At 36.8% G+C, this 12,836-nt stretch overlaps 1 protein-coding gene and 1 long non-coding RNA gene across 19 annotated transcripts in view; one reads left to right on the top strand and one right to left on the bottom strand.

The window, feature by feature from the left end:
• The window catches only part of LOC308196837, a 47,074-nt gene that overhangs the window by 6,293 nt on the left and 27,945 nt on the right, over positions 1-12,836 (top strand). The gene's annotated exons all lie outside the window — the stretch shown is intronic.
• The window catches only part of CPEB3 (cytoplasmic polyadenylation element binding protein 3), a 93,919-nt gene continuing 87,406 nt past the window's right edge, over positions 6,324-12,836 (bottom strand). For all 15 annotated transcript variants that reach the window (XM_080596487.1, XM_080596488.1, XM_080596480.1 and 12 more), the window contains one exon: positions 6,324-12,038. In XM_080596487.1, coding sequence (XP_080452613.1) covers positions 11,811-12,038 — 228 coding nt within the window. In that variant the 3' untranslated portion in view covers positions 6,324-11,810. The remainder of the gene's footprint in view (positions 12,039-12,836) is intronic.

The following is a 12,836-nucleotide window of genomic DNA, read 5'->3' as shown; positions in this document are numbered from 1 at the left end:
TGGCTAGATAAGCACCTCATAGCCTCAGGCACCACCCTGCCCGCTACATCCTAGCCAACTTTGTCATTTTTTCCTAGCTCTAGGACACATTTTCAGACCTTCCTCCAGAAAGTGGGAAAAGCCACACGTGGTTGGGCAGCACCACAGCTAGTGCCTTCTCTGTCACAAAATCCACAGCTGTTTCCAGGTGCAGCCCAAGTATCTCCAAGCAAAGAAGCAAGGAGGGGGGTGCAGTTTATGACAGTTTTTTGTTTTTCATGGCTTCTGTAATGAAATGGGAGCATATCACTCTGTGGGTTGCATCAGACAGCACAGCCTGATAGGGCCCTCTCCTTTCCTCAGCTGTGCAGTCCTGCAGTTAAGCCTTTTGTTCCCACTTAAGAGTGAGGGTGCTCTGAAGAGAGGTGTGAAAGGGTCTAGAGCATGGCTGGGACTGTGCTCATGGGGAGAGGTGGAACTGACAGGTGATACCAGTCATCTTCTGATGCCTCAGAGAGGAGATCATGTTCTTCAGATGCAGAGAGAAGTAGCGTCTTCACTGATTGCCTTGTCCCATTGCCAGGATGAAGCTATAACAAGTAAATGGCTCAGTAATAGGAGTTGCAGAAGGGCCCCAGGAGTCCAAGCAGGTGGTACAGCTGGTGATGACAGGCTCAGTCTGCAAGAACAGTATGTGTGCTGGAGATAGCCAGGGAGACCTCATTTTAGCAGGAGCTGGGCAGACTCACTGTCACATGGGCTCTGGCTCAGCTGTGCAGCCTGAGCTTTGGGAAGCTGAGGACAAACTTCAGGACATGCAAATCATGGCTGACTCTTCAGCATACTGACTGTTTTTCCTGGGGCCAACAGGATGGGTGTTCTTACGGCCCTGTTTCTGCAAGGAGCACCAAAAGGGGGGCAAAACCCTCCAGATTTTCTAATCTGACAATGCTGTTGGGATTGGCTCCAAAATTAGGCAAAGATTCAGTCTAAGTATTTGATATGTAGTGTTCACTTCTGGCTAATGCTATTTCTGTTACACCCCTCCTTCCGAGCATGATTTAAGAGGACTCTGTGATAGAAAGGCACTGCCACTTGCTGACTCTGCATTAGCTTCTGCAGCATTATGAATGCAGCTTAATTCCCCTGTGAAAAGAACTGACGCAAGCAATCCCCATGAACTCATCACACTTGACAGGAACACGAGTGGAGATGTTGATCCATAATTATTAGGAAATTGGGATCAAAAGCAGGCAGGCTTACCTTAAACTGTTTTGCTCAGAGACAGTTACTGCAGCTTATAATATACAACTTAATTACTAGAGAACATGATTCCTGCAAGTGAAAGCAGTTTCCAGAGCAGAAAAGCTGCTATAAATATAGTTCTAAATTCTACTCAAATTAGGTTAGCAGAGCATGGGTTTGAATGGTATTTAAAAGAGCAAAAAGGAGAAAGTCAGGTAGTGTTATCCTATTTTTTCATCACTCCTCAGTGGTAAGGCCGTGTCACGGTCTGACCTCACGTGTCATCCAAAAACAAGAAGTAAAGAACAAGACAGAAATGGTTTTCCTTAAGAAAACAGAAATTGTGTTCTACTGTAACAGTGGCAGGCATTTTCAGTTTAGGGCTACAGCTGCTGTGTCAAAGGCATATGGAATTGTTTTCTATAAACAGCCCTCTTTTATGTCTTAAATACTGAGGTAACAAAAGGCTAAATGCCAGGGGATTCATCCTCACCTTCCCCACACCCTACCCCTTTCCTCTTACTCCCAACATCTACTCTGCGTTGTATACACTCTGTACAGTGGAGCTCAGGCTCATAGGATGGATGTGAGTTTTAGATTTTTTTCATGTCTTGTGTGAATACTCTGACAAATGTAGAGATTCCAGATATCTTATTAATTTGCTTTCCCTTTTCTTTGTCTCTTGATACCCAGCTTCACTGAGCATTAGCTGTCGACAGCCATTACACAACAGTGATCTAGACACAAAGAGTTACTGCATTATACAATGGTGTAAAGATTTGCAGACTCAGCAAGTCATGTCTACTCACGACTAGGTGGGTTTTTTATTATATTTTGGAATATAGTCGATATTAAACTTTTTTCAGGGTGGTAATTGAAGTAGCATTACTGATGAAATTTTAGCACTGAATTTTCCTAGTACTATAGAGATCTTTCCAGAACAATACTTTTCTGTCAACACACAACAGTTCCTGTCAGTGTTCAAGAAACTATCAGATAATGCCTTTAATAAAATGCTTTAACTTTTTGTTAGCTCTGAAGTGGTCAGGCAGCTGGATTTGATGATGTTTGCAGGCCCCTTCCAAATTAAGTATTCCAATTCAGGTTGCTGGCTGATCATTGGGAAAATGTGTCCCAGAATTGCAACTGTGGACTTTCAATTTGTTATAGTCAGGGAGAGAGAGACTGTTACAGTTTGTTATTTTTATATCCTATGTACTGTAGGGGTAGTGCTTTCATTACGTGACCATAAAGTAATGGTAATTCTCTGCCTCTGAATTCTCTTAACACAAAAACACAAGAACATTCTAGCTCTGGATTTGCTTTTTTGACCCTTTTTTGAGGTTGTGTGTGTGGTTTGCATTATCATGTGTTTCATATTTTGCTTCGTAATATGCAGTTTCTTCAGCACTTTGAGGCCTTACTGTCATTTTCAGCTGTGTGGCAGGTCTTTTTTCAGTGCTTATTGGAGTATCTTATTTCTGCTGTGGTCAAGCATCTGTACTTAGCATCTTTGAACGAAAGAACACAAGCCCATCATACAAAAGTTTCAGCAGGTAAGCAAATCTGCTCAGCTGAGAAGAGGAAAAAAAGGTGAAGGTCACAAGGCTGAATCCATGAAGTTGCGTAGGTGTGGTGAAGTTGAACATCACTGTGTCTAACAGTTTAGTTCATGCTGGCCAGAGCATAATCTGTGTTCCCTGAGTTAGGCACCTGTACAGTAAACGTGGTGTAGAGATACCCAAAGTACCTCAAGCAGTAGAAAATTAGGTGCTTTACCACTGGCTAATTTAGTTGCTTTTCAGTGTAAATTATCACACAGAGTTTTATGTGCTTGACAGTAGAGTTAGCTCTCGTTACACTGTTTGAGGCTGGAGAAAGGCTCTTGCTTTCTGCTGTTTCACTTTGTATAAAACAAATCAAGGCGCTGTGGGCAAAGTGAGTGAGAGCACAGGAATGACTAACTAATTGAAAGCTTCAGATGCTCACATGGGAGAGAGGAGCTCTTGCTTGTGGTTTCTGCCTAACATTTCTGAGATATACCGTCTCTGTTTATAACACGTATCAAATACTTCTACTTATTTCTGCCAGAGTGACTGATCTTTTTCTAGATAGAAAGTTGATTAAAATGGAGATAAAATTGATTACTTAACCTTTTCCCATTCCTCTTCACCCCCCCCTTTGCTCATGTGCACTTGCAGGTCATTAGGTGCAATTGAATAAGTTCAGCAGTGGGTAGAAGGCAATGGTTTAGGCATTTCCTAAGCTAGAACATGTTTAGATAGACTGTAACATAAGAAAGTAACCAGAGTAATAGTAATGTTTTGTCTAAAGCTGGAGCAGATGAGAAATGGAGAAAGATGAAACATTTTCTGGTGGTATCCCACCGACGTCTGTAAGACTTTGAATCAGTGGGAACAATAGTCTATCCTTTAATTTTATATGTGCGTTTGGCCTTTGATGTTGTATAACACTTTGCTTAGCAAGTGTTTTATATTGATGTGATCAGCAGATAAGGAGGTTGTTATATAGGCATCATGTTGGTTGCACGTTGTCTGACAGAATTTATGTTTTGTACTATACACATCAAATTCTGAAGGGGAAAATGGTTTTGTCTGTGTCCATTCATGTTTGATATTTTCCTTTTGTCATTGCAAGCAGCAGCAGAAGAAATGCAAATGCACATGGTCAGTAGTAAAAACTATTCAGTTCTGAGCTGTGTACAATGGGTAGTGACCATGAAAAAAACAAAAACACAAACAAAACCATATGAAAAACCTTAACCTAGAGTATACGCCATTTTAGTTCTTTTTGGTAAGAATTATGTTGCCTTCCAGAGTAAGTTGTAACTACACCAAATTTTCCCCTTGTAAATGTTTAGGTATATTCCTCCACATGGTGCAACATCATCTTACTAGCATCCCAATATTACTGTGGCACTCTGTAGGTTAAACCTTGTTGAGAAGGAACACAGAAATGTTAGCATTGCTTTTCATCTATTCATAAGCCAGGCTTTTATGATGTTTCTTCCTTCTCAAATTGCTGTAGGTATGGTTTATCATCCCAAGATAAACTTTGCAAAGCCTTGCTTGCCACTGGGGAGATAAAAAAAAAAAAAAAAAAAAAGCCTCAGTGCAAGTTGAAATAATTCATTTGAACAGGCATAGTTTGCATATGCATCTGGTGCATTCAGGTTTGTCTTGTGCTTGTAATAGAATTGTGTGGTATAAGGGTTTTGTGCAGGTGATCAGTAACACTTTTAAGAACAAGAAGATAAATACAGTTACTTGTTTTAAAATTCGTTCTATGGTGATCCCTAGGAGAGACTGCAACAAGTCTGGCTATGTGCTTGTGCCGTTTAGCTTTTGCATTTAGCTCATGAAGAAAGCAGATTATGGCTTTTAAGAACTAAACTTCACCTTTCTGCAGGCCTTTGTGAGGTGTGACATTGTTTTGGTGCCTCATGAACAAAAAGGTTTTGCTGGTTTAGTTTAGAAGCATAGGTTAATAGTTTTAATACACAAGCTTCAATAGTCACATAGGTAGTTATTTTAATTCAGTTTAAGCCTAGCAAAAACAAAACATACAAACTAGAAGTAGAAAGGGTCATGCAGCCTTTTGTACTTTTTAAGTGCCTTGATTTAACTTAAATTAGTGCAACTGTTTTTAATGTGAGCAAAGTCTGTGTCAAATGCTGCTATCAACTGAAGAAGGAGAATTTTATCAGTGCGTTACAAGTGGCATGGCTTACTCTATCAGGAATGCAGTAGTGAAGGATTGGGAATGAGTTCCAGAGCGGCTGCTGCACTTCTTTCCATGATTGATTTTGTCCAGTTGGACTTGGAGTGCACAGCTTACTTAGGAACACTGTTCAGTTACAGGCAACAAGCAGGATAACGTGTTAACTGGAAGGTATTTATAAAAACTCCTTTCTCAAATTTAACTCTGGACTAACCAGAAATCTACAAACTTTCATACATTTATTTGCTACTAGAATTCCTATTACAGGTAGCTACCTTGTAAAACTACTTCTCCTGGAAGAGAAGTAGACCATTTTCCTGAGTGTTGTAGTTATTCACTACTGATTTTTGGAATGGGTAGTTAATGCCTAAGCATTCTGTTTGTTTTCTGGCATCCAAGCTTTCTGCTTTCATGTGTATAAGCTACTGCACATAGTAATGTCAGGATAAAACAGCGTAACACAGAGCCACAAGGCTCTGTGCTGTAAGGGAGCATGCACAATAAGTACCTGGTTGGCGCACACAGTCTCATCAGCTTTTCATAAACGTTCCAAGGGGCATTTAATTTCTGCGCAATCCTAGGAAGTGCTATTTAAGTAGAACACGTGTATTGGAGTCAGCCTGTAATCTCTAGTGCTGATAGTTCCAGCAGGGTTGTTGAGCTGCATTTTTGTAGATACACAAGCGGTGACATAGAATTTGCCTAATTCTAATGCTATTCTCTTACCCTGACATAGAATGCTTCCTTGAAAACTTGTTAATTCTGCTGTAGTGTTCCAAATAGCTATATTGCCGAGCTTTAATTGTCTCCTGCTCTGAAAATAGAAACCATTAGAAACTGATGTTGTGGATCTTTTCTCTTTTTTTTTTTTTTAACTGATTGGTCCAATGTCTTGCCTGTAGCCATTGTTAAACTGCCAGTTCAAAAGTGCAGTATAAGTTAGCTAGCAATCATTAAATTCAGAGAAAGCAATTGAGATGTTCCTTTTTTCAAGGCACCTGATACTGCATTTGGTGGGGGAAAACTACATTCTCAGAAATATTTACGTAGTATATATTGTTGTATTTACCTTTGACTTAGCATAAAATAATTAGCTTAATAAATTATTAAGGGTGACTTTTCCATTTTAGAACAAAAGGTGAGTGGACCCTGTGCTTTTAAAATAACTGGAAAAGATAGTTTGCATGCATGCAAGGAAAGTGTGTATTTACTTAGCCTTATCATAAGTATAAACAATTTGCTGATACAAGATTTGTGTTCTTTGTTGTTGTTGTCTTTCGTTTTTTAGCTAGTTTACATTCCCATAATGCATATCCCAAGATTTCCTTAGCGTGTGCAAAGGATGACAAGTATCAGTACTTCATACAACTATATTTAATAAGTTATTACAGAAAAAAATAAAGTCCAAACTACAAAGTTTAAGCAGTTGTAAGCAATAGCAGCATTGAGCTCCATGTTTAGTCACAGTACTGCAGTTCCATACAAGCATTAGTCCAAGCCAAAAAGGAAGAAGCCTTGTTAGAATTACTAGCAAAAACAATCTAAGAGAACATGTAATAAAAGATACAGTACATTTAAAATTAGTTGAAAAACAAGTACAGAGATCTTAGCTGTGAATGCGCTAAAAGTTATGTCCATTATTTTGACAGTAAAAGTACAAATATCTAATACTTTATACCCCAACAGAACTACATCCAGGAAAAAAAAAAAAAAGAAAAGAAAAAAAAGAAAGAGCCAAAATGACCTCTTATTAGCACCCTGGTTTTCTACTTACTGCTAAACTTTCTCATTTATATTTAAGTGTACCAAAATTACGTGACCTATGTGATTTCTGACCAGCTACCCATTTGGGGTATAGAGTAGTGTCACACTAACATGAATATAAAATACTCTGTGGTATGATAGAACACTATAGCAGCAGGGATTAAGAAGTTTGTCTGTTTAAAAAAAAAAGGAAAAGAAAAAGGGTTTAGCTGACATCATACAAACTAGCAGAAAAGCAACTACATACAAGCCAGATTAAACAAAAGAGACATTTCTAATTATCTGTGACTAATCGTTCACTCATACCTTGCAAGTAGAGATGTCACAATACTGAAATATTAACATGGGAGCTTTTCCCAGTTAAGCGCCATTTCTTTTTTTCTTTCTTTTTTTTTTTTTTAAACTACTCTAACAGTGAAATCAGCAAAGTTATTTGCTAACTGCGTATTTGCAATACAATTTGTTTTAGCCCATGCCTTGCTAGCAGGCTATAAAATACAAGCATGTAGGCAGAAATATAAGCATAAACTTTGTACCACTTAGCAGGAATTATTTATTCCCTCTTCATTCCTTAATCTCCTTTGTTTGCAATTTGTGTACATTCCAACCAGTAGTACCTAATTTGAGTCTAAATTTTACTTCACTATTTGATCTAGTCTATACATTACTTACAGAACTGAACACACAGAGGATACACAATAGACCAACTCTGGACACATTCCTTTCCACAAGTTGTGGATGAGCCCCTCTAACACTCTAGTATAAGTTAGTCTAAAAGTTCATCAATAACTTGTTGAAGTAGTTGTTTTGTCCAAAGAAAGTCATTGTATGCCCTGTTTACGCAACACCAGTTTTAGTCTGGATTGGTTTTGGTGCCAGAACAGAGAGTCACTGGCTTCAGGAAGGGGTTTCTCCTGGCTGCACAGGAAAACAAATGTAATGTAAATGGAGGTGATGTGAAAGGTGTTTTGATACTGGCATTTGGTATTGCCAATACAAAAGAAAAAAAAAAAAGGACAGAGACACAAGAGAGGCAGAGAAGAACGGAGAAAGACAAAGAAGCTGAACATCTGTTCAGACATGGCAGCAATATGGGTTACTGCATTGCTACCAGGAAATGGATGTACATTATTTTGCGTTAACTAGGCAGCTACCAACACTGGTAACGTCATTAGAAAATGATGTGGGTACCTACAGTCTGCTCCATGCTGCCACTGATAAATGTATGCAAGAAGGAAGTTGTGCAGGAAAGGGTCATTTTTACTTAAATAAATAACAGGGTGGCAAAAATACAGTGATAAATATATATTTTAGGAGGTTCATCCTAAGACTATCGAAAAGAGTTTATAAAAGTTCATGATGAGAAAAGTAATGGAGCATTATGCTGAATGGGCAGGGTCAAAAACCCATCGTTTCAATAGGTTTAGTTCATTATAACGGCAATAGTATTTAATCAACACTGGTGGTGTATAAATCTAGACAACGAACTGGTACTGTGACATCCCTATTATCTCCCTAAATCATTTTGATAAAGGAAAAGGCTTTTCAAAATATCACATTTTTTCTGCTTCATTCTGTCATTTTATTGCCCAATTCTTTGTTACAATTTTCCAATCACTTTACATAACCAACCATTTTCATCATTGCCACACTATTGTAAACCACATCAGCAAGTTAATACATAAAGCTTTGCATTTCAAAAAACTAGACACTTTAGTAACAATATTACAAAGATTTTAGCTTCAAAAATAACTGAAAATGAAAAAAATAAACTTTTAAAGAATTAGCATCATAAAATTAATTTATTCCAAGTAAAAATACAAAATAATATTAATGACATTGACCAGATATGAAAGTCTCTCCCAGAAACAACTATATTAATGGTTGAGAAAGCACTCCTTAAAGAAAATACGAAATAAAAATGAAAAATATGTAAATATGTTTAATTTTTTTCTTAGCAAAAAATCTTTCTAAAAATAACAATGAAAATTTGTCTCAGTACAAAGGCTACATTACTATTGAAAAAATACCAGCATGAAGAAAAGGTACATATTTGACAGTAGAAAAATGATTTTAGTGAATCACAATGTCTAAAGTCTGCAATGAAAATAAATCTGCAATAAAGATTTATGCCTTTTTTCTTTTCATTTTTCTTTTTTTTTTTATACAAACAGTACAAACAGTATTGCACATAACAACAAATAGTCGAGGTTAGGTTAGCCTTCAAAAAAATCGACTAGTTCAAGTCTCACATCAGAAAAGGCCACAATAGGACCTGTTGTACCCAGGGGCTTCTTAGTCAAGTTGCAGTTCAGAACTCCATATTTTAAAAAATAACTTTTTTTGAAGGACCCTCTTTTAATAATAACATATTAACAACTCAGGGGCACATTCATTTACAAAACAAAAGGGAGCATGTTATAATTTAATAAACTAAAAAAAGTTCTCTTTAAAAAAATACAAACAGAAGAACTCTCACAATTCTGGTCAGTCGTGCATAATCACACTTGATTATAAATATACAAATTAAGGGAAAATATTTTTTCGCCTTCTATTCACAACTTTCAGCACCAAATGGAGTTTGTTTACACCTGTTCTTTATGATAATTTTTAGTTTTAATCCAACATTAGGCTATATTGTACATTTTCCAGCTTCTCTTCTCTCTCTCTCTCTCTCTCTCTCTCTCTTTCTCTCTCTATCGGGGGTTATGTTTCTACATGAAAGAGGGGTATTTCTTCAAAAAGGTTTACTTCTTTCACATAATTAGGTAGATTTCTGTAGGTTAGCTATGATCTTTAATATTACAGTTATAAAGCTCTAACTTCTTCATTTTCAAAAAAACTCAAATAAGCATGAAAAAAATAAAGTTACCCATCTGTTAAATCATTTTTCTTGCAGAATTAAATTAATATATATTTTTCTGAATAAACTTACTTAGAAAATATCATTTTCTTTCCTATATTTCAAAATTGAGGTATTGCAAAAGATCATGTCAGTCAGAAAGCATGCCTTTTTCTTTAAAAAAAATCATCAGCCGACTGTTGAAAACTGTCTAGATACAAAAAGTAGTGCATAACAAAATGTCTTGTACAGATGAAAAAAACAGAAAAGACACCTGGGCTGGGAAAAGCAATATCACAAAAATGCCCAGAAGTAACCTCAAAAGGGATAATTATAATAAGCCTTTTAAACCAGTAAAAAACTATTTTTTCTTTTTTTTTTTTTTTTTTTTCAAAAACAGAAAAGTTCCTTTCAAAGCCAATACTTGCAACTAAACATTGGGAAAAACAGCTTACTAAATTAGACACAAACAAGGACATCACAACAAACAAAACCCAGAACATTTAAATCTACTATGCGGTGTCATATCCAGTCAGATTGTCCCCAGAACTGCAAAAATAAAGGAGGAAAAAAAAAAATAGTGTACACATTCTCACAATCATTAGTATACCAAGTGTGTTTATATTTAATTGCTATCTGCAGCCCCATAGTTCATGCTAAAAAAATGTCCACTGTGTTAGCAGGTCTTAATTGTATTCAAGCTTCACAGGATACATCCAGGGATTAGAGAGATAACGCCACATCCACAGAGCAGACATCTCATGATACTTTTATATGCAGACATTTCTTTAGCACCACTTTTTTTTCCTAACTTTCTTAAATGTGCCTAGTTTATTAGTTTGACAGACTATCTAATTGGTAGTGTATGTATGCTAGTATGAGCTCTTTGGTTTTCTGGACAAGGTCTGCAACTACGTAAATGATGCAAGCATTAGGAGAGAGATTGTAACTAAGAGCTCATTTCTGTTTATGTACCTGTTATGAACTGTCAAAAGTGTGTTAATGTTGGATACAGAGGCTTTAACAGTTAAGTTTGATCACAGTACTAGACATAATCACTTTACTATATAAAATAAATTGCACGATATATAACAGAGCACCGCAAAGTACTTCATCTACCATCCACAAATTTGTTTTAAGAACATCCTACAGCTAGTTTTTATATTTGTTGTAATATAGGTCATTCTGTAATGGGCTGATCCTAATTTCAGAAGCATTACATTTACTGAGGCATGCCTTCCTCCAGTCAGTAATCAATTTTTTTTTTTGTTACTGAATGTCTTGTAGCCTACGTAGATTCTTCATAATTTGTGCATTGTGGGCAGGTTTTATATTAGACATATATAAAATTTATTGCATGCAGCAACCTGATTAAGTAAACATGCAGTCAAAAAATATTGACCTTCCTTGGAAGCTTTTCTGTATGCTATACTGATCTTCTTTCAGCAGCCATCACTATTTTAATCACATATTCATTTTTTAATTGATACCCTAGCCTGAATAGAGTATTATGGTATTAGTAATACCATTTTAATAGCAGCAAAAGCTATTGCAGCATACATTTACATAACACTAAAAGACCTAACCAAAAAAAAAAAAAAAAAGAAAAAACCCTCAGCAAAACAAAAGAAAATGTCTGATCCAGCTTATGAGGTATCATCCTTACAAGTCAAAAATGGAGAGCAACTAAAGGCTTATTTTCTTTAAGGGTTATTACTACTCTAAATGACCCAAAGTAATGATTGCTGAATATCTGTTTAAGTTTTTGCTACATCTGCCACCTACTTGTGAATATTACCTTTGGTAAGTCATCTGCTAGGGGCAAGTCTAAATTTCTGAAAATAAGTGCATGCTCCAGTTTAAAAATAAAAATAATTATAATTATAATAAAAAAAAATCTTCATCACATACACATCAACCAGTGAAGGTTGATGAGAATGGCAGTCTACATAATGTCACTAGTGACAAGTCTTGTGTAGGAAATTAAGGTACCAAGCAGATGTTTGTGTGAATCAAAGTGCAAAATCAGTACAGTTACACTCTGCCGGTCTGTATTATACTGGACACTGAGTTCAGTAATGTGACTGTAAATAATAATAATAGTACTAAAAAGACCCATATCTTCATTAAAGTCGAGGACGAATGCACAGATTTCCAGAACACTAAGCCCTGAGGCAGCGCTCTCTTTTTCCCTCGATTTTATCTACTCCAGTACTTGTTGCTGGGGGAGGCCTGGGGTTCAGCTCCAGCGGAACGGGACGTGGCGGGGTCGGTCGCCTCCCTCCTTTACCAGTGGTTTGTGGAACTCTCGCCCAGCACGAGAGTGTATGCTTGCCCAGCAGTATTCACAGTAATACTGCAAACAGGTAACGTTGGCACAAAAGAATGGAGCAAATTTTCCACCACAACGAGTGCCCTGGCATTCGTCACACATCTGATCATCCAGCACATATGGCTTCACTTCCACCTGCATTGAAAAGAAGAAATAACTATAAGAAGATTACATAGTTTTGCTAAGTATGAATAGAAAGAACAATATTTTAATTCTTTTGACTCTATTGAAGGTTTTAAACTAATGATGGATTAACCCAAACAGCTTGGCACTTAAGTTTTCATACCTACCAGCTTACTTGTCAGAAAATCTCAAGGAATTGTGTGCTTTGATAACTACTCAATATATCTTGGAAAAGTTAGGTATGTGAAAGTACAAAAATGGAAGTATGGCAAAAATAGCATCTCCAAGGATTTTGCTGCAAAGAAGTTTCCAGGAATGTGAAATTGGTTGTTATGAAGGCAGGGTGAGAGAGAGCAGCACATAGGAAGGAAAGTAGATGGACTTATATAGAACAAACTGGTATTGCAAAACCTGAGAGGTCTGGGGAGTTTGAGGTTTATTGTTTGGTTGTTTTTTGTGAACAGCAAAATGCAGGACAAGCCTAAAAGATGAAGAGATTATTGACATAAAACAAAATTAAATGTGCTTGTATTAAACTTCTATTAAAATCACTATGTCTTTTATTTTTAGCTCTAGAAACATAGTAAGATTTGTAGCTGTTCCAACTATGGCCTTGCAATCAACTACAAACACGCTTGAGAGTCACTGACTTTTGTCCTACTCTCAGTCATAAACATCCTAGGATGGGGATTTTGTTGTTGTTTTTAAAGCACCTCTGCCAAACAGCAGTATTTTGATGCATGACTAGGCATTCACAATACTACTACTACAGGAGTTGACAACATGTGCATTCTCTCCTGTATCTGATCC

This window comes from Anser brachyrhynchus (assembly GCF_964034855.1).
Source record: "Anser brachyrhynchus genome assembly, chromosome: 6".
Lineage (NCBI taxonomy): Eukaryota > Metazoa > Chordata > Aves > Anseriformes > Anatidae > Anser > Anser brachyrhynchus.
Note: the sequence above shows the minus strand (reverse complement) of the source record. Positions and strands in the feature narration are given on the sequence as shown.